We start from the raw sequence: 23,887 nt of genomic DNA, 5'->3' as shown, positions 1-23,887 counted from the left end.
CAGGCAGCCCCATGTGTGAGTCCGGCAGGAGGATGGGCCTGGCCTGGCCATAGACATTCGGAGAGACCTGTCTGTGCTTAGATGCAGGAGATCACTAGCAGAATGAGGATGAGTAGAGGAGAGACCAGGCCCAAGGGCTAAATCCTGGGGCAGCCCATGTTCTAAGTTGAACAAGTGAGAGGAAGTCAGTAACAGAGCTAAGACGGATTAGCCGGTGAGGCAGGAGGAAACTCAGGCCCGTGTGTCAAGTCCTGGAAACCAAGTGAGAAAAATGGATCCAGGAGATGAAAGGCATCAACTCTCAAGTGCTGCTGAAGAGGACAAGGAGGATGAGGGCAGGGTGTGGACGTGAGATGGCAACGTGCAGTCCCCAGGGGCCTTGATGACAGTGGGTCCGTGGAGCGGTGAAGTGAAAGCCTAGCTGGAGAGGGTTCAGGAGAAAGCAGGAGGACAGGGCTTAGAGACAGGACATGGGGACAACTTTTTTTTTTTTTTTTTTTTTTTTTGAGAGGCAGAGAGAGAATTCCAAGCAGGCTCCACATCCAGCACAGAGCTGGATGCAGGTTTCAATCTCATGACCCTGAGACCATGACCTGAGCTGAAACCAAGAGTCAGGTGCTTAACTGACTGAGCCACCTCGGCGTTCCAAGTGATTTTTAAACTGAATTGTGCTTTAATCAAAAGAACGGCAATGATCCCAGATAAATCTTGTTGGAGATTTATAAAATAGCTGACTATTTGAAGATGTGGACAAACTTTAGAAGCAGACACAGCTTAACCAGTATAGCCAGCCCTATGTTATTGGGGCTCCTGGGGTAATATTCTCTCTGCAAATTGAATCCTGTATTAGAAGCTGATAGCACGGCTGATGTAACACATCTAAGTTTCCACAGTGTTAAGTCAGTTCCTGAGGGATCAATTTGGTAACATGAAAAGAGTTTTCTCTAGAGGAAGTAGTATTTGCAGAAACAACCATGCAAAAAAGTTAAAGGATATATTCCCTAGTCTTAGATCTGCTTCTTATATATTTTTACTTAATGATTCTATTCAATAATATTCTATTTAAGATATTTACATCACTTGCATGTTCATTCAGGTATTTCATGAGGGTGAAATGTTATAAAACTATGTTGCAAAGATTTGAAATAAACAATAATTTGTTGTTTTGAGTTAACTGTGGTGAAATTGTGAAAACAAATACCAGTCCATGTGTGTGATGGGCCAATGTAACTTCTGCCCATAAGAAAGGGGTCAAGTGAGATCTTAAGTGTCGCTTTACTTCTCACAGCAAGAGTCCAAGGCACTACTATCCAGCAGAAATAAAATGAAAGGCACATTCGTAATTTTAAATTTTCTAGTAGCCACATTTCAAAAAGGTAAAAAAAGCAAAGTAATTGTAAAGAATGTATTTAATGTAATTCAATATATCTGAAATGGTTTAACATGTAACCAACATAGAAAATAACTAAGGGAATAGTTTACATTATTTTTGTACTATGTCTGCTAAGTCTTGTGTATATTTTATACATCTTAATTCACATGCTCAATTTTAATAGTAACAGTGAAATGCAGTCTTACCAAAACAATAAAATTTTGCTTAGTGGAGAAATATTTTGCACTGCTTCAGTCTTTAAATCAGTCAAAATAAAAGAAAATTTAAAATTCATTTTCTCTGTTGTACTAAGTATATTTCAGCGCTGGACAGTCACCTAGATAGGGGACAGCAGGTTCTTGGCACCAGCTGAGTCTGCCAGAAATGTAGCATCTCTTGGGATGCCTGAGTGGCTTAATCTGTTAAGTGTCGACTCTTGATTTCAACTCAGGTCATGATCGAGGGTTGAGATCCAGCCCCTTGTTGGGTTCCACACTGAGCATAGCGCCTGCTTGAGATTCTCTCTCTCCCTCCCTCCCTCTGCTCCTCCCCCCACTTGCTTGCTTGGTTGCCCATGTGCTTTCTCTCTCTCCCTCAAAAAAAAGGGGGGGGGGGAGAAGGACAGAAATACAGTATCTCAGGCCTTACCCCAGACCTACTCTAATAAGATTCACAGGTGATTGGTATACATGTTAAGCACTGTTATAGATCTCTTTAATTGTTTTATCTCTCTCGTCATTGGCTTTACCCTAGTTCAGGTCATTACTGCCTCTAGCTGCACTATTATAACTGCCTCTTAATTAGTCTCTCACCTCCAACCCACAATTAATCTTCTGGAAACACTGCTCAAAGACTTTATTTTTTTTTTACTTTTTATTTTTTTGCTCAAAGACTTTAAATGGTTCCCTGAATGCTCACTGAATTAAGTCCAAACTCCTTGCCTTAGTATACAAGATCCTGTCCGACATGGCCATGACCAGACTCTCCCACCCTATTTTATTCACTAAGCCTCTCCAGCAATGAGAAGCATCCCAGGGTGCTTTCTGCCATTTGAAACTTAGCGTGTGTTATTCCCTGAGCTACGTGACAGGTAAACAAACACGGATAAAGTCAGGTTCCTGCTCTAAGCTACCTGACGACAGATGGAGGAAGGAGCATGTATTTAAACAACCAATTAATGTAATTGTGAAAATGGAGTTATCCTCAAGTGCCACAGGCAAAGAGAGGCAGAGATGCTTAACTAGTAAGGACTGAGGAGTGAGGGAGGGGTGGGGAAGGGGGGAAGGTTTCAGAGAAGAGGGAATATTTGAGAACTTGCAGAGCGTACAGAATGTTGCCATATAGCGAAGGGCATTTCAAACTAAGACAATAACATAAATGTGTAAGTTTGAAATGCTTCGGTGTACTCAGGGGAAATCAAGTATTTACTGGGGGTGGGGGTAAAAAGAAAGAGGAATGAAGGGCATGAAGTTGAAGTATCGGCAGACCACTTCAAATTTATTCTTCATTTATTTGTACCCATGTGGTTCCAAAGAACCACTATTTGGGCAGGTGGTCGATGAAGCTAACAAGGCGAAATATATTTTGGATCTCTCCACCCCACGCATGCTCTGCAATAATCAAATCACACTACGAACCACGCCCTCTGAACGCCCTTTGAGTGGTCCCTCATTAGGTTTTATGATGAAATATTTCAGACACCGCAAAGCATATATAAGCTAGTTTGAAAGACGATAACAAGAACGAACATCCACGTACCCACTACTACCTTAGCCTTAAATATTCCATCTATTTCCTTCCAAGATCATGTTCCCCTTCCTCCTCTCAGGTAAGCAGAAGTCTGAATTTTGTATTAATCATCCATTGCTTTTCTCTCAAGTTCTACCACTTGTGCAAGCTGACTCACACTTGGTTTCAGCTATTAATAAATAAAGTAATACTTGTATGTATTCTTCTGTACTTGCTTCTTTTGCTTAACTTACATTCTGGCAACCCATCCACACGGGTAAGTCAACTCTAGGCCATTCATTTCCACTCCCGTTAATTGTTCCACTGAACAATTTTTTGAATATACGGCAACACATTTAGCTCTTCTACTGTTTTGATGAACAATTATAAAAAGTGCTACCAAGAATCTTCCAGGTCAACACGTTCAAGAGTTTGCCTGGGATATATCTGGTGGTAGGGATGTTATTTTAAATACTGAATAATCTACATGGCATGGGGTACTGATCCGGTGACAAGAGGAACTGGCCATAAACCACCGGGTAAGGCTGCATACCCGTTTCAGTCTTGACTTGCAGGAGAATTGCTAGGACACAGGAAATGCACATCACATAATGAAAATGATTGAGTATCTACTCCCCACTGGCAAGAGGAGTGTGTGCAAATTCCTGCACTTCCATATCCTTACCAAATGTCTTATCTCTTAAATTAAAAAATCTGAATGGTATGAGATGCTATTTGCATTTCTTTGATTGCTAATGAAGTTCCTCCGTGTTTACTCAGCATTTATGTTGCACTTGGCCTTAGAGTCTATTTTGCTGATATTAATATAGCTCTACCAACTTCCTTTTTGGTTCAGGTTGCTGGTATATACTTCTTCATCCCTCTTCGAACATTTCTCTATCTTTATTTTTTTTTAAGATTTTATTTATATATTCACGAGAGACATGGAAAGAGAGAGAGGCAGAGACACAGGCAGAGGGAGAAGCAGGCTCCATGCAGGAAGCCCGATGCAGGACCCGATCCCGGGTCTGCAGGATCACCCTGCCCATTTCTCTATCTTTAAAATTTAAATGTATCTCTTGTAAACATCATCAAGTTTGGTTTTGTTTTTATATCCAGCCAAAATTCTTCTTCTTTTTGAAGCATTAACTATAATGAGTCATATATATAATGAGTGATACTAACTATAATGAGTGATATTAGACTATTACAGTCTAATACAAATTCTCACATTCTCACTTTTCAACAGTGCTACAAGTTTAGTACTATTTAACTACATTTACCCCTCTTTTATTTTATAATTTTTATACATTGTTGTTGTAGATATGTTTTTTGTTATATTTTTTATTTTTTTTTATTTTTTTGTAGATACATTTTAAATTCCACAAGACATTTCCATTATTGTCTAGAATGGCCCACACTTGCATCCTGGACTCTGCTGACTCAGAGCTACACCTGCTACTGAAAGAATAATAGTTCATGATAATAGAATATATATAACTTCTTTATCCATTCATCCATTGAAGAACACTTAGGTTGCTTCTGTAGCTTGGATATCACAAATAATGCTGCAATAAACATGGGAGTACAGATACCTTTTCAAGCTAGTGTTTTCATTTTCTTATATAAATGCCCAAAAATGGAATTTCTGGGTTAGATGAGCAGTAGCATCTTTAATTTTTTGAGGAAGCTCCATGCTGTTTTCCGGTGGCTGTACCAATTTACATGCCCACCAAGAGCGTGTAAAGGATTTTTTTCTCCACATCCTCACCAACACTCCCTATTTCTTCTCTTTTTAAAAATAGCCATTCTAGGGCAGCCTGGGTGGCTCAGCAGTTTGGCGCCGCCTGCAGCCTGGGGTGTGATCCTGGAGACCCGGGATCGAGTCCCACGTCGGGCTCCCTGCGTGGAGCTGCTTCTCCCTCTGCCTGTGTCTCTGCCTCTCTTTCCCTGTGTCTCTCATGAATGAATAAATAAAATCTTTTAAAAAAATAAAATAAAAATAGCCATTCTAAGAGGTATGACGTGGTTTCTCCTTGGGTTTTGATTTGTGATTCCCTGATGATTAGTGGTGTTGACCATGTTTCCATGTATATGGTTTCCTATTTTACTCAGAATAAAAGTCACAGTTCTCACTATGGTCTCCATAATCTTACCGTCTACACTTCTTGCTCACGTTAGCCTCTTAGCTGTTTCTCAGACATTTCAAGCTGATCGCACTATAGGCCCTTTGCACCTGCTTTTTTCATTGCCTGGAAAACTCTTCCCCCACATATCCACACAACAGTCTCCACTACTTCACTCAGGAATAAGTATTAATATGACTTTCCTTAACCACCCTATCTAAAACAGCACTTTCTCTCGCAATATCATTCCTGTTTGTTGTTTTTTTCCCTTAATGAGAATATAAACTCCTTGAAAGTGAGGGCTTAAAAATATTTTGTACAAAAAAAAAATATTTTGTTGCCTAGTTCCTACAACATGAGGAAGTATTTGTTGAATTCATTAATTCACTCATTTATTCAACCATTCATCAAATACTTAACATACCTATTATATAACCAGGCATTTTTCCTGATGCTGGGTACACAGCAGTGAAGAAAACAGGCAAAGACAGAAAAAAAAAATTCTTCTCCTCATGGAGTTTACATATTTATTGAGCAAATTAATGAACTGTTAATACTATGAGCATAGAGAAACAAAAGGTTATATGCAGATAAAAATTTAAAAGGGGAAAGAATAAAGCACTAGGTTGTGGCCAACTTTTTTTTTTTATAAATTGGCTCCATGCCCAGCATAGAGCCTAGTGTGGGGCTTGAACTCACTACCCTGAAATCAAACCCGACCTGAGATCAAGAGCTGGACATTTAACCAACGGAGCCACCCAGGCACTCCCTGGCTATCTTCATAATATTCCCAAGTTTTCATTGATAAGAATTACAAAAACAATCAATATGATTCATCATAACAGCAAGAGAAAAACCAAGAACCATATGATCCTCTCATTAAATGCAGAGAAAGCATTTGACAAAATACAGCATCCATTCCTGATCAAAACTCTTCAGAGTGTAGGGATAGAGGGAACATTCCTCAACATCTTAAAAGCCATCTACGAAAAGCCCCCAGCAAATATCATTCTCAATGGGGAAGCACTGGGAGCCTTTCCCCTAAGATCAGGAACATGACAGGGATGTCCACTCTCACCACTGCTATTCAACATAGTACTGGAAGTCCTCGCCTCAGCAATCAGACAACAAAAAGACATTAAAGGCATTCAAATTGGCAAAGAAGAAGTCAAACTCTCCCTCTTCGCCGATGACATGATACTCTACATAGAAAACCCAAAAGCCTCCCCCACAAGATTGCTAGAACTCATACAGCAATTTGGTAGCGTGGCAGGATACAAAATCAATGCCCAGAAATCAGTGGCATTTCTATACACTAACAATGAGACTGAAGAAAGGGAAATTAAGGAGCCAATCCCATTTACAATTGCACCCAAAAGCATAAGATACCTAGGAATAAACCTAACCAAAGAGGTAAAGGATCTATACCCTAAAAACTATAGAACACTTCTGAAAGAAATTGAGGAAGACACAAAGAGATGGAAAAACATTCCATGCTCATGGATTGGCAGAATTAATATTGTGAAAATGTCAATGCTCCCCAGGGCAATGTACACGTTTAATGCAATCCCTATCAGAATACCATGGACTTTCTTCAGAGAGTTGGAACAAATTATTTTAAGATTTGTGTGGAATCAGAAAAGACCCCGAATAGCCAGGGGAGTTTTAAAATAGAAAACCATAGCTGGGGGCATCACAATACCAGATTTCAGGCTGTACTACAAAGCTGTGGTCATCAAGACAGTGTGGTCCTGGCACAAAAACAGACACATAGATCAATGGAACAGAATAGAGAACCCAGAAGTGGACCCTGAACTTTATGGCCAACTAATATTCGATAAAGGAGGAACTACTATCCACTGGAAGAAAGACAGTCTCTTCAATAAATGGTGCTGGGAAAATTGGACATCCACATGCAGAAGAATGAAACTGGACCACTCTCTTGCACCATACACAAAGATAAACTCAAAATGGATGAAAGATCTAAATGTGAGACAAGATTCCATCAAATCCTAGAGGAGAACACAGGCAACACCCTTTTTGAGCTCGGCCACAGCAACTTCTTGCAAGATACATCCATGAAGTCAAGGGAAACAAAAGCAAAAATGAACTATTGGGACTTCATCAAGATAAAAAGCTCCTGCACAGCAAAGGATACAGTCAACAAAACTCAAAGACAACCTACAGAATGGGAGAAGATATTTGCAAATGACCTATCAGATAAAGGGCTAGTTTCCAAGAACTGTAAAGAACTTATTAAACTCAACAGCAAAGAAATAAACAATCCAATCATGAAATGGGCAAAAGACATGAAGAGAAATCTCACAGAGGAAGACATGGACATGGCCAACATGCACATGAGAAAATGCTCCGCATCACTTGCCATCAGGGAAATACAAATCAAAACCACAATGAGATCCCACCTCACACCAGTGAGAATGGGGAACATTAACAAGGCAGGAAACCACAAATGTTGGAGAGGATGTGGAGAAAAGGGAACCCTCTTGCACTGTTGGTGGGAATGTGAACTGGTGCAGCCACTCTGGAAAACTGTGTGGAGGTTCCTCAAAGAGTTAAAAATAGACCTGCCCTACGACCCAGCAATTGCCCTGCTGGGGATTTACCCCAAAGATACAGATGCAGGGAAACGCCGGGACACCTGCACCCCGATGTTTCTAGCAGCAATGTCCACAATAGCCAAACTGTGGAAGGAGCCTCGGTGTCCATCAAAAGATGATGGATAAAGAAGATGTGGTTTATGCATACAATGGAATATTCCTCAGCCATTAGAAACGACAAATACCCACCATTTGCTTCAACGTGGATGGAACTGGAGGGTATTATGCTGAGTGAAGTAAGTCAATCGGAGAAGGACAAACAGTGTATGTTCTCATTCATTTGGGGAATATAAATAATAGTGAAAGGGAATATAAGGGAAGGGAGAAGAAATGTGTGGGAAATATCAGAAAGGGAGACAGAACATAAAGACTCCTAACCCTGGGAAACGAACTAGGGGTGGTGGAAGGGGAGGAGGGTGGGGGGTGGGGGTGACTGGGTGATGGGCACTGGGTGGGGGCACTTGACGGGATGAGCACTGGGTGTTATTCTGTATGTTGGTAAATTGAACACCAATAAAAAATAAGTTTATTTAAAAAACATTAACTGTGGCCCACTGTTTTGGCTGAATGCCTTCCCTAAATATACGTAGTGTGCAGCATGAAAAAAAAAAACGATAAGAATTACAACTATGGATTAAATTTTAAAAACCACTGGGATTATCTTTGGTGTCTTATAAAAATTGCTGCTTCCAAAACTAAATGAAGTCTGTTTTCTTTTGTTGACATAAGAACATCTCAGGATTGACTTTTTACTAGGACTGATTTTGTAACCGTTTTAGAGCTAGGTTACACAGAAACAGAAACATATAACGCGAGAAACCTGTTTCATCTGCTCTTCTAAGAGTGGCGCATTTTCAAAAATAGTAGCTCATATTCTGAATCTGAACATATGAATGATGCAGAAGTGCCTCGAGGGACTAAACTTCTTTCTCCTGGTCATAATACAAAGTTCACAGTTTATAACATGTAACAAATATTAGCTATATTAAAATGCCTTCTGAGGTTACCAATGGAAACTGCCTTCCAAAATTAGTCTAAAAGGGAGTTTATACTTTACTTTCTAATTACAAGTAACGATTTATTTTTTGTTATACACGTGCTAATTGTTCACGGTCCTAAAATACATAAAAACGCATTGGGATAATGTTCCTTATGGAAAACGAAAAAGAGGAAAAGTGTATTAAATGATCAGATATCAATAGTACAAATCAGATGTCAATATGCATTCCCAAACCTTTGAAACAAATGGAGTAGAATGTCGATATTATGTATGCAAGACAAAATTTAGTATTAATTAAGAGGACGAAGCCACTTCCAAACTTGATTCTTGACACTACCCCCAAGGTTGCTTTGTTGAACCCTGGGTCATATATGTGTTTAATTAGAATGAAAATGTGGCCTAAAACAGCCTAGTGACAGTCTCAAAGGACTTATGGGATTCCTGAGCTCAAATTCAAAATCCAAGTACTTGGACCCTAAAACGTTACAGCTGAGGTTGGGAAAGTAGAGCTGGAAGCAAAAAAAAAAAAAGGAAATGTAATTAAATTTTAATTTGAGAGACAATACATGGAATATAAATACATCTTTGTGCCACCTTTACCCTAGAATCTTACTCTCGGTTTCTCTAAAGTTCAAACGTCCCCGGCAAGCTCTACTGTTCTCTGCTAAACCGGGAACCCCCGGAACACAGGGAAGTCAGGCCTGGGGTGCTCCAGGGGAGCGGGGAGGGCGGGTCGCGGCCCCAAGCGCTGCGCCAACGCGCCCCCAGCTCGGCCGTGCGGGCCGCGCCAAGCCACGCGGGGGCCGCGCGGGGCCCGGCCACGGCTCGGGACGCCCGTGGGGCTCGGAGGGGGCCGGCCTCGCCAGCCGAGCCGGGCGGACCGTCACGCGGCTGCAAGCGGCGGCAGGCGGCCACGGCCCCGGGGGGGGGGTTGCTCCCGGGGCGCCCGTTACCGCCCAACCGCCCCCGGGCCACGGCGTGGGCGCTGCCTCTGGCCCCCGCCCCCGCCCCCGCGCCCCTGCCCGGAGCCCCGGGGAGGCGGCCGGGGGAGGGGGCGTCCCGCGGCTTACTGGTCTGGGTCAGCCTGGAGATGCAGAAGCAGGAGAAGCTGAAGAGCAGGACGGCGGCCACCGCCACCAGCACGTTCCCGCGCTTGGGCCTCATGGAGACGGACGCTGCTGCGCGCAGCCCCCAGCGCCGCGACCCCACGCGACCCCCCGCGCCCCCGGCGGGCCCCCCGCCGCCAGCGCGCCCCGGACCCCGCCCCCTGCGCCGCGGCCCCGCCCCCTGCGCCCCAGCACGCGCGCCCCGGACCCCGCCCCCTGCGCCGCGGCCCCGCCCCCTGCGCCCCGACCCCGCCCTCTGCGCCCCTGCACGCGCGCCCCGGACCCCGCCCCCTGCGCCGCGGCCCCGCCCCCTGCGCCCCGACCCCGCCCTCTGCGCCCCTGCACGCGCGCCCCGGACCCCGCCCCCTGCGCCGCGGCCCCGCCCCCTGCGCCCCGACCCCGCCCTCTGCGCCTCCGACCCCGCCCCCTGCTCCCCTGCACGCGCGCCCGCCCCCTGCGCCCCGCCCCCGCCCCCTGCGCCTCTGCACGCGCGCTCTGGAGCCCGCCCCCAGCGCCCCGACCCCGCCCCCTGCGCCCCGACCCCGGCCCCTGCGCCCCTGCACGCGCGCCCCGACCCCGCCCCCTGCGCCCCTGCGCCCCTGCGCCCCTGCACGCGCGCACCGACCCCGCCCCTTGCGCCCCGCCACCGCCCCCTGCGCCTCTGCAGGCGCGCCCTGGAGCCCGCCCCCTGCGCCCCGACCCCGCCCCCTGTGCCCCTGCACGCGCGCCCCGGAGCCCACCCCTTGCGCCCCGACCCCGCCCCCTGCGCCCCCGCACGCGCGCCCCGGACCCGCCCCCTGCGCCGCCGACCCCGCCCCCTGCGCCCCGGACCCCGCCCCCTGCGCCGCCGATCCCGCCCCCTGCGCCCCGACCCCGCCCCCTGCGCCCCGACCCCGGCCCCTGCGCCCCTGCACGCGCGCCCCGACCCCGCCCCCTGCGCCCCTGCGCCCCTGCGCCCCTGCACGCGCGCACCGACCCCGCCCCTTGCGCCCCGCCACCGCCCCCTGCGCCTCTGCAGGCGCGCCCTGGAGCCCGCCCCCTGCGCCCCGACCCCGCCCCCTGTGCCCCTGCACGCGCGCCCCGGAGCCCACCCCTTGCGCCCCGACCCCGCCCCCTGCGCCCCCGCACGCGCGCCCCGGACCCGCCCCCTGCGCCGCCGACCCCGCCCCCTGCGCCCCGGACCCCGCCCCCTGCGCCGCCGATCCCGCCCCCTGCGCCCCGACCCCGCCCCCTGCGCCCCGACCCCGGCCCCTGCGCCCCTGCACGCGCGCCCCGACCCCGCCCCCTGCGCCCCTGCGCCCCTGCGCCCCTGCACGCGCGCACCGACCCCGCCCCTTGCGCCCCGCCACCGCCCCCTGCGCCTCTGCAGGCGCGCCCTGGAGCCCGCCCCCTGCGCCCCGACCCCGCCCCCTGTGCCCCTGCACGCGCGCCCCGGAGCCCACCCCTTGCGCTCCGACCCCGCCCCCTGCGCCCCCACACGCGCGCCCCGGACCCGCCCCCTGCGCCGCCGACCCCGCCCCCTGCGCCCCGGACCCCGCCCCCTGCGCCGCCGATCCCGCCCCCTGCGCCCCGCCCCCTGCGCCCCGCCCCCGCCCCTGCGCCCCTCCACGCGCTCGCCGGACCCCGCCCCCTGCGCCCCGACCCCGCCCCCTGCGCCCCGACCCCGCCCCCTGCGGCCCTGCACGCGCGCCCCGGACCCCGCCACCTGCTCCCCTGCACGTCCCGTCCCCTGCGCCCCCGCACGCGCGCTCCCGACCCCGCCCCCTGCGCCCCTGCACGCGCGCCCCCGATCCCCGGCTCCCACGCCCCGGCCCCCACGTGGCCCCGTCTCTTGGGGCCCGCAGCTCCCCCGGCCTTCGGGAGTCCCCTTCCGGGGCTCCGCACCGAGCATCTCCCAACCGCGGAGTCGGGCGCTGGTAGTTAAATGCCATAAACTACGGGCAAGCTCTGCCGTGTCCAGCCTGTGGCGGGGCTCAGGATCTCCGTTTCGTCTTCCTGCAGCTGTGACCTCTGTGCCAGACCCTGGGCTAAGTAGTTTGCATATATTACCCCAGTAAATCCTCACAACATCCCAATTTTTTTTTTAAGATTTTATTTATTTATCCATGAGAGACAGCGAGAGGGAGAGGGAGAGACCCAGGCACAGGGAGAAGCAGGCTGCCTGCGGGGAGCCCGACGCGGGACTCGAATGCGGGTCTCCAGGATCACACCCTGGGCTGAAGGCAGCGCTAAACCCCTGGCCACCGGGGCTGCCCACATCCCAAATTTTTAAAGGCAAGGTAACAATAGTTCTAACAGGCTTTCGTTTTATCTTTAAAAAAAAAATGAAAAAAGAGCCATTGTGAGATGGAGCGATTTGCTACAGGACACACAGGTGCAAGCGGTTCCTTACAAAGATAACAAGTCCATGATAACCTAGATAACAAGCTTATGAATAAAATGTGTTAAGTTCCTAGGTAAAATATGCATCTTTAGCTTTAAACGAAAGCCATCAATGCCCAAATAACTTAGCGGGCTTAGATGTTTGTGCGAGAAAGGGCCAATGCCAGAGACTCAGCTCCATCCCTCTATCTTTTATCTTTCGGCACCTCCCGCCGCAGGGAAGGGCAGGGAAGGAGCCAGGATTCAATTTCTGTGAAAGGAAGAAGTTACCTGGACGTTGAGCAACGCAAGGGAGACCTGCTAAGCTCTGCCAGGTTCAAGGCATCATCAGTTTCTCAGCCCCTTAAAAACAAAGACTGGGAAACACGGGAGAAACCCAGGGGGGAGAGACTGTGGGCTCCTCAAGCTGTGGTTTGATTCGTGGGTTCTCCACGCTGATCAATCTCCCTGGCGGCGCCTGCCAAGAAGGGTCCTGCTTCAGAGCAGCGCGTTGCCACTGGCCGGGCCAGCTCCAGGCAGCTTGAAAGAGATGCGAACACCTGCCAGCCTGAGGATGCGCTGCAAGCTGTATTTTCTCAAGTGCTCTTGGCCCGGAGTTGTCACTGGGGAGTGGGGCCTGACCCAGCCAGATCCCAGGATTGGGAGCCAGCAGGACACCTCAGCTCCATTCTTCTTCATTCCTTTGGTCTCTCGCCAGTGCCTCCCGTTGGCCAAGCTCTCCTGGAAGCCAGAAGGCAAGGAAGTTCCGTGGGGTGCACTAGATCCCGAGCACCGCCTCCTGGGCTCTGCGGCTGGGCCCGGGAAGGGCCCACTGGCCTGGGGGAAGGAGCTACGCAGACAGGATCTCCCCGAGCTGAACATCTCACAGTCCTCTTGCTTGGTCTCCAGCTTCACACTTTTCAGCTTTTCACTGAATAGCACACGATGTTACAATCCACTAGCAGCATGTTGGGAAAGTTTCTAATCCTCTCTAGGCGAGGGTTCCTCCACCAAAAGGTGGCATGAATGAGGTCTGCTCAAGGTTGCTGGGTTAAATAACGGGCAAAACCAGTTAGCATATCCCTTGTCATCGTGGAATGCTCCATGCATTCTGGTTCTCTGGTTGCTCATCAGAAGCACTATTAATTTTCTCACTAATTCTAATATATGTTTTTAAATATTTATTTCAGAGAGAGTGTGTGCACAAGGTGGGAGGGGCAGGGGGAGACAAGCAAGCAGACACCTTGCTGAGCAGGGAGCCCAATGCAGGGCTCGATCCCAGGACCGCCCATCATGACCTGAGCGGAAGGCAGACACTTAACCAACTGAGCCACGCAGGTGCCCCTAACTATTCTTCTCCCCACACACAGATTACCTGCTCAAAGATCCTTCGGCAGCTCTGTTAAAAGTGTTGTTAGCCTGGAATCCAGGGCCGTACCCAATCTGGTTGTATCTACCTTTCCAGCTATGTAAATACCTCTAATGTAGTCCTCAAAAGTTCTACTCCACTCAAATTCACCAAATACCGTGTTTTCAAGACTCAAAAAAGCACTTTGCTCTCACATCTTAATGCTCTTAAAATCAGCATGTGTCTTCTGATTTTTACATTTTATATAGTTATTTCTTTTTCCTTGGTCTTTTTCCCAAAGGACAAAAAAACCCAAAACTTGACACATCACTTAATGGTTTGTCTATGGGTCGGAATACATGATATTTCCTGAACATCTACTGTGTGCCAGTCACTGGTCTAGGTACTAGGGACATAAATGGTCCCCTGCTGGTTCTTGGCGCCACCTTCTTCATGCTCAAACATGGATTGCAGTGCGCACACACTCACATCCCTACCTTTCAAAAATATTCAAGACTCAGCTGAAATGCCACTTCGCGAAACCTTCATTGATCACCCACGTATGAAGAAATCTCGATCTTCTTTGAAATCCTGTGGCACTGGGGTCCTCTCTCAGGACACTCAATGTGCATCATATTTATTTGCTATGCACATATTTCATTTCCTTTACCATGTTACAAATTCCTATGAGAGAAAGATGATGCCTTACATATTTCCATACCATATTCCCCACTGTGCATTCCAGGGTGTTTTACAGATCAAAGTGTTGATTGAAACACAAGCCTGTAGCACGACTGAGCTATATTTTCAACCAGCCACCTGCACTTACTACCTGCTATCACTTAAGCCAACAATAAGCGTCACTCCAGGAAATCCAGTGGATTAAGAACGCCATAGCACTTTCTTTTCTTTTTTAAAAAAAGATTTTATTTATTTGAAAGAGTGAGAGAGAGAGAGAGAGAACAGGGGTAGGGTTAGAGAGAGAGGGAGAAGCAGGCTCGCTGCTGAGCAGAGAGACTGACTTGGGGGCTCCATCTCAGGACCCCGTGATCACGACCTGAGCTGAAGGCAGATGCTACACTGACTGAGCCACCTCGGCGCCCCTGCAGCAGCCTTTTCAAAGACCTTCAGACTTCCCTTTTGTGATTTGTTTTCTAAAATTAGTGCACAGTCAGACCATGGGAAATAGAGAATTGCCAGACCAAATAATTGCTAACTATGTATAGGAATATTTGTAGGAATGATAAAAGGGATGGGAAGAGTATCCTCTAGGCATATTACCAGCAGGATAGTCATCCGGGCTTCTTGAGTTAACTTCAGTCTCAATGGTGGTCTCAAGACTGTTAGTAGCACAGAAAAATAAACCTAACGGGAACAGATTTTTCTAGTCTCACATATATGTAGGATCTTGAAGGTGAAAACAATCTGAAAGATAATAACTTAATAAAATGCCAGTTGTCCTGGCCCTATTTTCTGTTTCAAGTTATTTAGAAAGAAGTCATCTGTACCCAGTGTGAGTGCCATCTGTTCAGTGCAATTCAGCACAAAATGACAGTACCGAAAGGAACTTTTACAGATCATCTATGACAGTTGTTCTTAAATAAGAATGACCTGGAAACCTTGTTAGACAGATCTCTGGGCCCACTTTCAGTTTCTGACTCAGTAGGGTAAGGCTGGGACTCCAAAATTTGCATTTCTAACAAGTCCCAGATGATACGCATGCTACTGGTCCAAGGGATGACACTCTGAGAATCACTGCACAATCACTGCACTTCATAGGATCACAGGTTGGACTTAGAAAAAGGTACAGATTACCGAGTTTATATTCTCTTTGCTCAAACCATACCAAAATACACATTTAATAAAGACATCACATTCTCTGCCACCAGTGAGGGGGATTCCATTATGTATCCTGGTCTTTATATTCTAGAAGTTAACGATGTCTATAAAAATTCGTCTCTGGTCACCCGGATGGCTCAGTGGTTGAGCATCTGCCTTTGTCTCAGGTCGTGACCCCAGGGTCCTGGGATCGAGTCCCACATCGGGCTCCCTGCAGGGAGCCTGCTTCTCTCTCTGCCCGTGTCTCTGCTTCTCTCTGTGTGTCTCTCATGAATAAATAAATAAGATCTTAAAAATAAATAAAAATAAAAATTTGTCTTATATCCCTGAATATACCAAGACAGGCCTGATTTGGGGAGGGGGGAGCTTAAAAAAAAAAAAGTTTCAAGTTTCTAGAATTATCTCCTGAATTGAAAGGCTGTAATCCTACCAAAGAGGCCTGCCTAGGTGAAGGCTGAAAACAGTACCTGTTCCACCTGTACTCTGGTGCAGGATTGTGTTTGTTCAGAGCAAGGAATGCATCTTCTATTAATTCACATGAAAGCATCAAGTAGGCTGAATGAAGCCTTAGCATCCTCGGAAAGGGTTGGAACAAGGACGAGGCATTGTGTTGGTCCCAACAAAAACTAGGAAGCCACCTAGATTACCACATAAGATACCAGAATAGCAGCTGAAAAACAAATCTTATAAATCACAACCCAAGTGACAGTGCCAGTCTGCTCCCATTGAGGCAGGGGCTCAGGGGTCCTGTGTCCTGGTTTTCTCCAGATTATCCTGGCAAAGTTTTCAAGCCAAACACGTAAATCAACTTCAATCTAGTTTTCAGAGAGAACAGACAGACCTGAGGGCTTATCCCATCATCAATCATTACGTGGCTTTACATCTGAGAGAGATCACAGTCATAAGTGGTATTGTCTTACTATCATTCTTTTTTTTTTTTTTAAAGATTTTATTTATTAGAGAGAGAGAGAGCACAAGGCGGGGGAGAGGGAGAAGTAAACTCCCCATTGAGCAGGAAGCCTGACATGGGGCTCAGTTCCAGGACCCTGGGGTCATGACCTGAGCTGAAGACAGATGCTTAACCAACTGGGCCACCCAGGGGCCCCTACTACCAGACACACCCTTGAGGACTGAGAATAACAGTCTCCTTCTCCAGCATCATCATTTACTTATTTTCCTTTGTTTAAAATTTCATCTTTTTCCCATTTATCACCTGTCAGAATAGACCTGGTCTCCGCAGGCCAGGGCCTCTGGTTCAGCCACACTCTCAATCCACAAAGACAGCAGCGGTGGTTGGAAACTTGCCAGGGCCTCCCCTTTGTCCATTCCTAGGAAGAAGTCATAGAGTTGCCTTGGTCAAGTGCCACATAGCTATATTCCCACCCTCGGGGGTGACTGGGAAAAGTAGAATGAAACACATAGCCAGTCTTTGTTTGGCCACGTGATATGAAGTCACTACCCAACAAGGGGCAGGGGGTTCCCTAAAAATACATGACGTCAAAAATATGTCAAAAGGAATGGAAATTGTGTCTCGGGCAGCAATCCCCTCTTCCACTGGGTCTTCCAAGCGTAATATTATTGATCCCCTAAACATAGGATCCAATAAAATAAGTTTGTATGGTGGGAAAAAGAGAGTTCTACCAGAACACCATCCTCCACCTCTTTATTCTCATTGCCATATTGTCACTTATAATAAGAAATATATATTATGTATTCAGCGGGTCCTGGCATGGAGCTCCTAAAACCCTAGGAATTTCCTGAGAGGGAGTGGTAAACGTGGTATTTGTTATATTAATGAAGCCACTTTTGGAAAGCATCTAAGCAGGGGTGAGGGGGGTGAGTGTCGGAACATTCAATCCCATCCCCCAACCTCTGGGGATGGGAGAGGGGTAGGAGATTGAGTAAAATCCCCAAGGGGGCCAAAGATTTAATCCATCGTGCCTATGTGATAAAGCCTCCATAAAAACCAAAATGGACGGAATTTGGAGAGCTTCTGGGTTGAGGAACACGTGGCGATCAGGGGGGAAGTGGAGCGCGCACACACTGTCCAATGCATCTCTTCCATTTGACTCTTCCTGAGTTATATTCCCTTATCATAAACCAGTCATCTAGTAAGTAAAATGTTTCTCTGAGTGCTGTGAGCTGCTCTAGCCAATTAATCCAACCCAATGACAGGGTCTTTGGAACCTTTGATCCATGAGGGTGGGTCAGAAGCAGTTGACAACCTGCAGTTGGTGTCTGAAGTAGTGGGGTGGAGGAGCCCCTACCCTGTAGGATCTGACACTATCTCCTGGTAGATTGTGTCCGAACTGGATGGAACTGGAAGTCACCCAGCTGGTTTCTGAGCCTGGCTCCGTGGTGTGGGAAAAAACCTTACGCTGGACTTGGCGGCCAGAACTGGACCCATCGCCAGCACCCAGAAACCTGGGTAAAGCCTCCTTGACTCCCCCTATATTCGGACAAAACGCACATTCACCTAACTGATCCAGCCAGCCCTCCGCGTCTTCATGTTGTATTTTCAATAATGTTTCAATTACTGGCTGTGGGATCAACTTAACAACTACTTTACAGATGCCAAAGAGCTTGATGTGTCCATATCGTGTTAGGATTTGGGGGCCTATTTCTGCACCTTGGAATACAGGATGCATTTTTGGTCCAGAACGTAGAGTGAGGTAAAAGGGCCCACAGCAACCATCTACCAGTGAGCCAACTGTAAACAGGCTATGCAAACAGCATACCCACCCCAAAAACAGCCATCGGCCCTACATGGCCAATTAAACAAGGAGGCACAGTGCCTAAGATTACCAGAAAAGGGAAAATTCTACACTCAGTCCTACCTGTAGCTGTGGCCCCTCACCACCGCCTCGTCCCCTCCTCCTTTGCTGTCCTGCCTGCTGCTCCCTTGCTGTGCATTCATAAATTTTTCTCTCTTCTGTTCTGCCTCGGGTGAACTCTTTCACTGGCCCCACTGCCGGCCTCCACCCTATCAGAGCACCCCACATTTGGGCCCCCCCATACGATCGGGACACCTCACACTAAGAGATGTATGACGGGAACCAAATAGCACTCGACATTGCTTAGGCTTTAATCCAGGACAGAATAAATGTCGAACTCATGTGGATCCTGTAGACACTGCTAATAGTAACCCTGTATAGCTCCCTGGCTTTTATGCTCGGATTCTTTAACACAGGAGATTTTTCTGAATGCCATCTTTATTTTTTTTAAAGATTTTATTTATTCATGAGAGACACAGAGAGAGAGAAAGAGAGAGAGAGAGAGAGGCAGAGACACAGGCCCCACGCAGGGAGTCTGACATGGGACTCGATCCCGGGTCTCCAGGATCACACCCCGGGCCGAAGGCGGCGCCAAACCGCTGGGCCACCGGGGCTGCCCTGAATGCCATCTTTAAATGGCTAATTTTGTCGTTGTTATTAGCATTCAGCAGTCTCTTACCACATTAGTGGCACAGCTAAGAGACAAGTGGAATATATCATTATTCCACCACTACTGCATGGCTTTGGCACCACTGTACCCATATACAGCACCCACATGGCTACTTCTAGAAGGTGGCAGGGCACCGCCTTGGCATTCCATTCCCCTCTTGAACCAGCTCAATTCTTGTTGTGGGCATTTCTATGATCACTATAATCCTCCTTGGGAAGCCCCATTGCATCTTCCACAATTTTATCACCTACACTGTAAGAATTCTTATGTTCATTCTCATTTGATTATTGGCCCATGACTGTCTAAACATGCAAACATTGCCCTGACCTAAATAAAAATGAAGTTCTTCCTCCACTGTCAAGTATACTGCCTTCAGCTTGGCCCCTTGCGTCAACTTACCTTGGCATTGTTTCAGTTTTTACTGTCCCTACAGCAAATGGTAGCTGACTTTTCTTTTTTCTTTTTTTTTTTGGTAGCTGACTTTTCTATTGGAGTTTTTACTATGCAGGACCTCTCCTGGAGAAAGCAAGAAACTTGTTTTATTTTGGTGAAAGGAAAGCCATGAGGTTTAGACTGTCCGGCAAGAGAAGTGGACTGTCATTTAGTCCTCACTCAGAGATGCTACTTGGTCACAGGTGTGTTACAGCTCCTCAGAGAGCCCTCTCATGACATAAAATCCATTTCACTCGAAAATTTGTGCAGCTTCCTCTTTCTCACAACTTCTTTCTGGTGTCACCCACATCATATCATAGGTAGTTCAGATCTTAATATAATTTGCTCCTCTTAAGTTATGGGGGCTGCTGTTTCCTTCGCAAACCTGCTCTCTAGCTCCATCATCGGAAACTTCTGGAATTAAAAAAAAAAACAAACAAACAAACCCAGTGGTCACCACAAGGCGTCAGTATTGTACCTTAGTCAAAGCCTCCAATCTGCTTGTGTTCTGGTGTCAAAGACTTCTAAAATTACGTGTGAATGTATTAGAATCAGAGGGTCTCGGAGCACACTTAGGCCACTGCCCATTATGTATTCTTCATAGCTTTCCAAATAGTTCATAAAGGTATTGTTCCTTCTTTTTATTGGCAGCGTCCTGGAGGGAGAGTTATTTACTATTTTACTGTTCATAGAATACCTCTGGTAGCCCAAAGTTATATCTAGAAATTTCAAGGATTACAAAAAAAAAAAAGAAAAAGAAAAAGAAAGGAAGAAAAGAAAAAAAGAAGAAAAAGAAATTTCAAGGATTGCAATAAGTTCTAAATCATATCTGGATTGACGAACCATTTGGCTAGTCATATTTGCCACTACATATCTCAAATCTTTTGAGTTTCTTCCTTCAAGGGCAAAATGATCACAATGTCATCAATAAAATGAATTAATAGGGCACCTGGGTGGCTCAGGGGTTGACCATCTTCCTTCGGCCCAGGGCTTGACCCCGGGGTCCCGGAATTGAGTCCTGCATCGGGCTCCCTACAGGGAGCCTGCTTCTCTCTCGGTGTCTCTCGTAGACAAATAAAATCTTTTTTAAAAAGTGAATTAATAATTTTGATGGTCATCATCTCCAAACCCAATCTCACCAATCGTGGCAGTCAGTTGGAGAGGTCAGGTATCTTGGGGAAGGAACATAAACATATATTACATTCCTTCTCATATACAAGAAAATTGTGCTTGACTTCTGAGAGTGGATCAAGAAGACAGCATTCGCTGAAATGATCACCAAAAAATCCCAGTCCCAGTCAGCATATGGAACCTCTTATAGTTTTTACAATGCCTAGCACAACAGACACTTGTTTAAAATCATGGAAATTACCTTGGTTAAATCATAATACTTAACACGTGACTTTCAAGAGCCTTCTTTTTTTAGTCCTGGGCCACAGAGGATTCATACAAAGCATTAATGGAGATTAGCTCTTCTGCTCCCATCGTTTCCTTAATGAAAGGTGAGATTTTCTGTGTCCTTCCAGAATCTGACACTGCCTGATATTTACTACAAAGGAAGCCTTGGGAAGTTCTCAGGACTTCCATTTTGTGAGTCCAATTAAAACGACACGAAGGGCAAACTTCTCTGTCTCTTAAAAACATTTGGCCTTAATCTGGTAGTAACAAGGACCATCATCACATCCATTCTAATTATATATTCAGGTAAAGTCAAGAACTGGATAGTTCTTTCCTATTTCTTCATCTTCAGCTTCATGGTGACTTCGGTGCTACCCACCCTACATTTTCATATGGTCCAAACTTTAATTTTCATACCTTAATATTGTCTTTCCAGTCCCCTGCTGGTATTATGCTACATTTTATATCAGTAATCCCCAAAAGGTGTTCCACTACCCTCTGTCACTCAACCTTAACTCTATTAAACCATCTTGGACCTCCTACCAGGGGTGAAATGAAGACTCTTTGACCCTCAAGTTAAATGTCCTTTTCTCCCACAACCTTAATGGATGAATTAAAATCACTATTCTGTGCTAAACACTCTTTACTTCCCTATTTCCCTTTAGCATCATTGGCTTTAAACTCTCCTAGGTTGGGATCATTGGAACAGATCATTGGTTCAGCTTAGGTGAGGTGGATGTAGGAGCCAGAGTAGGTTTCCCTCCTCTCAGCCACCGTTACCAAATGTGCTACCAAAACCCTTGTAGGCAGTCCAATTTCCAGCCTCTCTGTACTCTCTCACCCCCCCCTTCTTTTTTTAAACAATCATATAAATCATTTAACCTGACTCAACGTTTATTTCCTTTGTTCTGGTTACCATTTTCACCCTAGTCCAATAACTTAATTATGAATAGTCTAAACTTTCTTTTCATCAGTGAAGCTCAGTACTGGTAACTTTGAGAAACAGTCTGCTTTGGTATTCTCTGTATTTCCTATTCTTCCACTAAAGGAATCATACGGGGAACCATATACGTATGAGGTAGTCCCCCTAATTACAGTGTCTAATAGAGCATTTAAAATAGTTTTAGGGAAGTACGACCCAAATCATCATAAAAATAATCAGGGTTGCCACTCTCCTTAATATTTTTTTCATCCTTAATATTTTTAATGCTTCCACAGAGATAATCCACTTTGCTGTTAGTGAAAGTATGCAATTTTCCTTCTCACTATAAATTTGCTGCATTCCAGACCTTACACACTCCAAAAGGGGGCACTGATATTTAATTTGTGTCCTCTATGGGTCACGTGCTGAACGCTGCAACAAGCTGTTGATTAACGTCATGGCAAACAACCTTTCTATTAGCCAATTTCTAAAATCAACAGTGCTAAAAAAAAAAATAAATAAATAAAAAAAATAAAATAAAATAAAATCAACAGTGCTGGATTGTTTAGTGTGAGAATCTAAGAAAACAGGGATTCTTGAGTACTACTCAAAAATATAAGCAAACACCATTACACTGTAGCCTTTGTTTTCCACATAGGTGATCTGATAGGGCCAGGTAAAAATTCACAGATTAGTTCAGAGACCTAAGTAGGTTCCACGTTCTCCCTGAAGTCAGAATTCTAATCCAAACTTAGCCACCATTGAGCCAGCCATATGGAAGAAGAAAACCAGAGTGGATAAGAGAGAAAGAGAAAAGGCCAATCTTCCCCAGCAGACAAGAAGGGCTTAATATACCTACCCGTTACATGCAAATGAGTTAGTGGAAAACAGAAGCAATCATATGCACGTGACATTTTAATGTAAAGTGATCTTGCTTCCAATGAATGCAGTTCGATCAACTTTTCAGGATCTGACCAAACAGTTACCATTATTTTTCTCTTGGAGAAAAACATGGATACAAGTGGGCCAACAGGCAGCATGGAGACAAGGAGACAGTTCCTCTTTATCCTCCCTACGCTCAGCATAGCAAATTTAAAAGGTAAAAGGATTATATAATTGTACCACAGGATCATCTCATTTTCAATTATATAAAGATCTTGTGTCATAATTGAGAGACCTTTGAAATAGAAGTTTGTTTCTACTTCTTAACTTGCCAAATTGGTTGTGTACTTTGCCTTTCTGAGTCTTTTTGTGTACAATAAAAAAGTATTCAAGGAGATGATCTTTAAGTTCCCTTCAAGGTCTAAGATTCTATGATTTTATTATTATAGTACATGTCTAGGTTTTATTACCAAGTTGAGGGATTGGTTGCTTCTATGGGGCTTCCCCTGCCTGTTTTACAATTAGCACTTTAAAAAAAAAAAAAAAAAAAGGAGGGGCAGCCCTGGTGGTGCAGCAGTTTAGTGCCGCCTGCAGCCTGGGGTGTGATCCTGGAGACCTGGGATCGAGTCCTACGTCGGGTTCCCTGCATGGAGCCTGCTTCTCCCTCTGCCTCTGTCTGCCTCTGTGTGTGTGTGTGTGTGTGTGTCTCTCATGAATAAATAAATAAAATCTTAAAAAAAATAAATAAATTTTTTAAAAAAGGATTTTCTTTATTCATGAGGGACACACAGAGAGAGGCAGAGACAGAAGCAGAGTCCTTATGGGGAGCCAGATGTGTTTCTTGAACCCAGGACCCCAGGGTTCAAGACCTGAGCAAAAGGCAGCAGCTCAACCACTGAGCCATCCAGGTGCTCCACAATTAGCATCTTTTTAAAAAAAATGTTGGGCAGCCGGGGTGGCTCAGCAGTTTAGCGCCCGCCTTCAGCGCAAGGCATGATCCTGGAGTCCTGGGATCGAGTCCCATGTTGGGCTCCCTGCATGGAGCCTGCTTCTCCCTCTGCCTGGGTCTCTCCTTCTGTGTCTCTCATGAATAAATAAATTAAATCTTAAAAAAGAAAAATGCTTAAGTGTGGAAAAGTGTATATTGCTGCTTCGATGTGTGTTAGCAAAGCGATGCAGGGAATATACAGATACACACTTGCATAAAACATTCCTGGAGGTATAAACAAGAAGCTAATACTGGTTGCTTTTGAGAAAAGGGGTTGAGGGATCTGGAGCTGTGGGGTGGCTAGCAGTAAGTTGTTTCTCAAT

At 46.3% G+C, this 23,887-nt stretch overlaps 1 protein-coding gene across 2 annotated transcripts in view; it reads right to left on the bottom strand.

Annotated features, from left to right (window-relative positions):
• The window catches only part of MGAT4D (MGAT4 family member D), a 55,043-nt gene extending 44,975 nt beyond the window's left edge, over positions 1–10,068 (bottom strand). For both annotated transcript variants that reach the window (XM_072755199.1, XM_072755200.1), the window contains exon 1: positions 9,915–10,068. In XM_072755199.1, coding sequence (XP_072611300.1) covers positions 9,915–10,008 — 94 coding nt within the window. In that variant the 5' untranslated portion in view covers positions 10,009–10,068. The remainder of the gene's footprint in view (positions 1–9,914) is intronic.
• Positions 10,069–23,887: the final 13,819 nt, after the last annotated feature.

This window comes from Vulpes vulpes, chromosome 4 (genome assembly GCF_048418805.1).
Source record: "Vulpes vulpes isolate BD-2025 chromosome 4, VulVul3, whole genome shotgun sequence".
Taxonomy (NCBI): domain Eukaryota; kingdom Metazoa; phylum Chordata; class Mammalia; order Carnivora; family Canidae; genus Vulpes; species Vulpes vulpes.
Note: the sequence above shows the minus strand (reverse complement) of the source record. Positions and strands in the feature narration are given on the sequence as shown.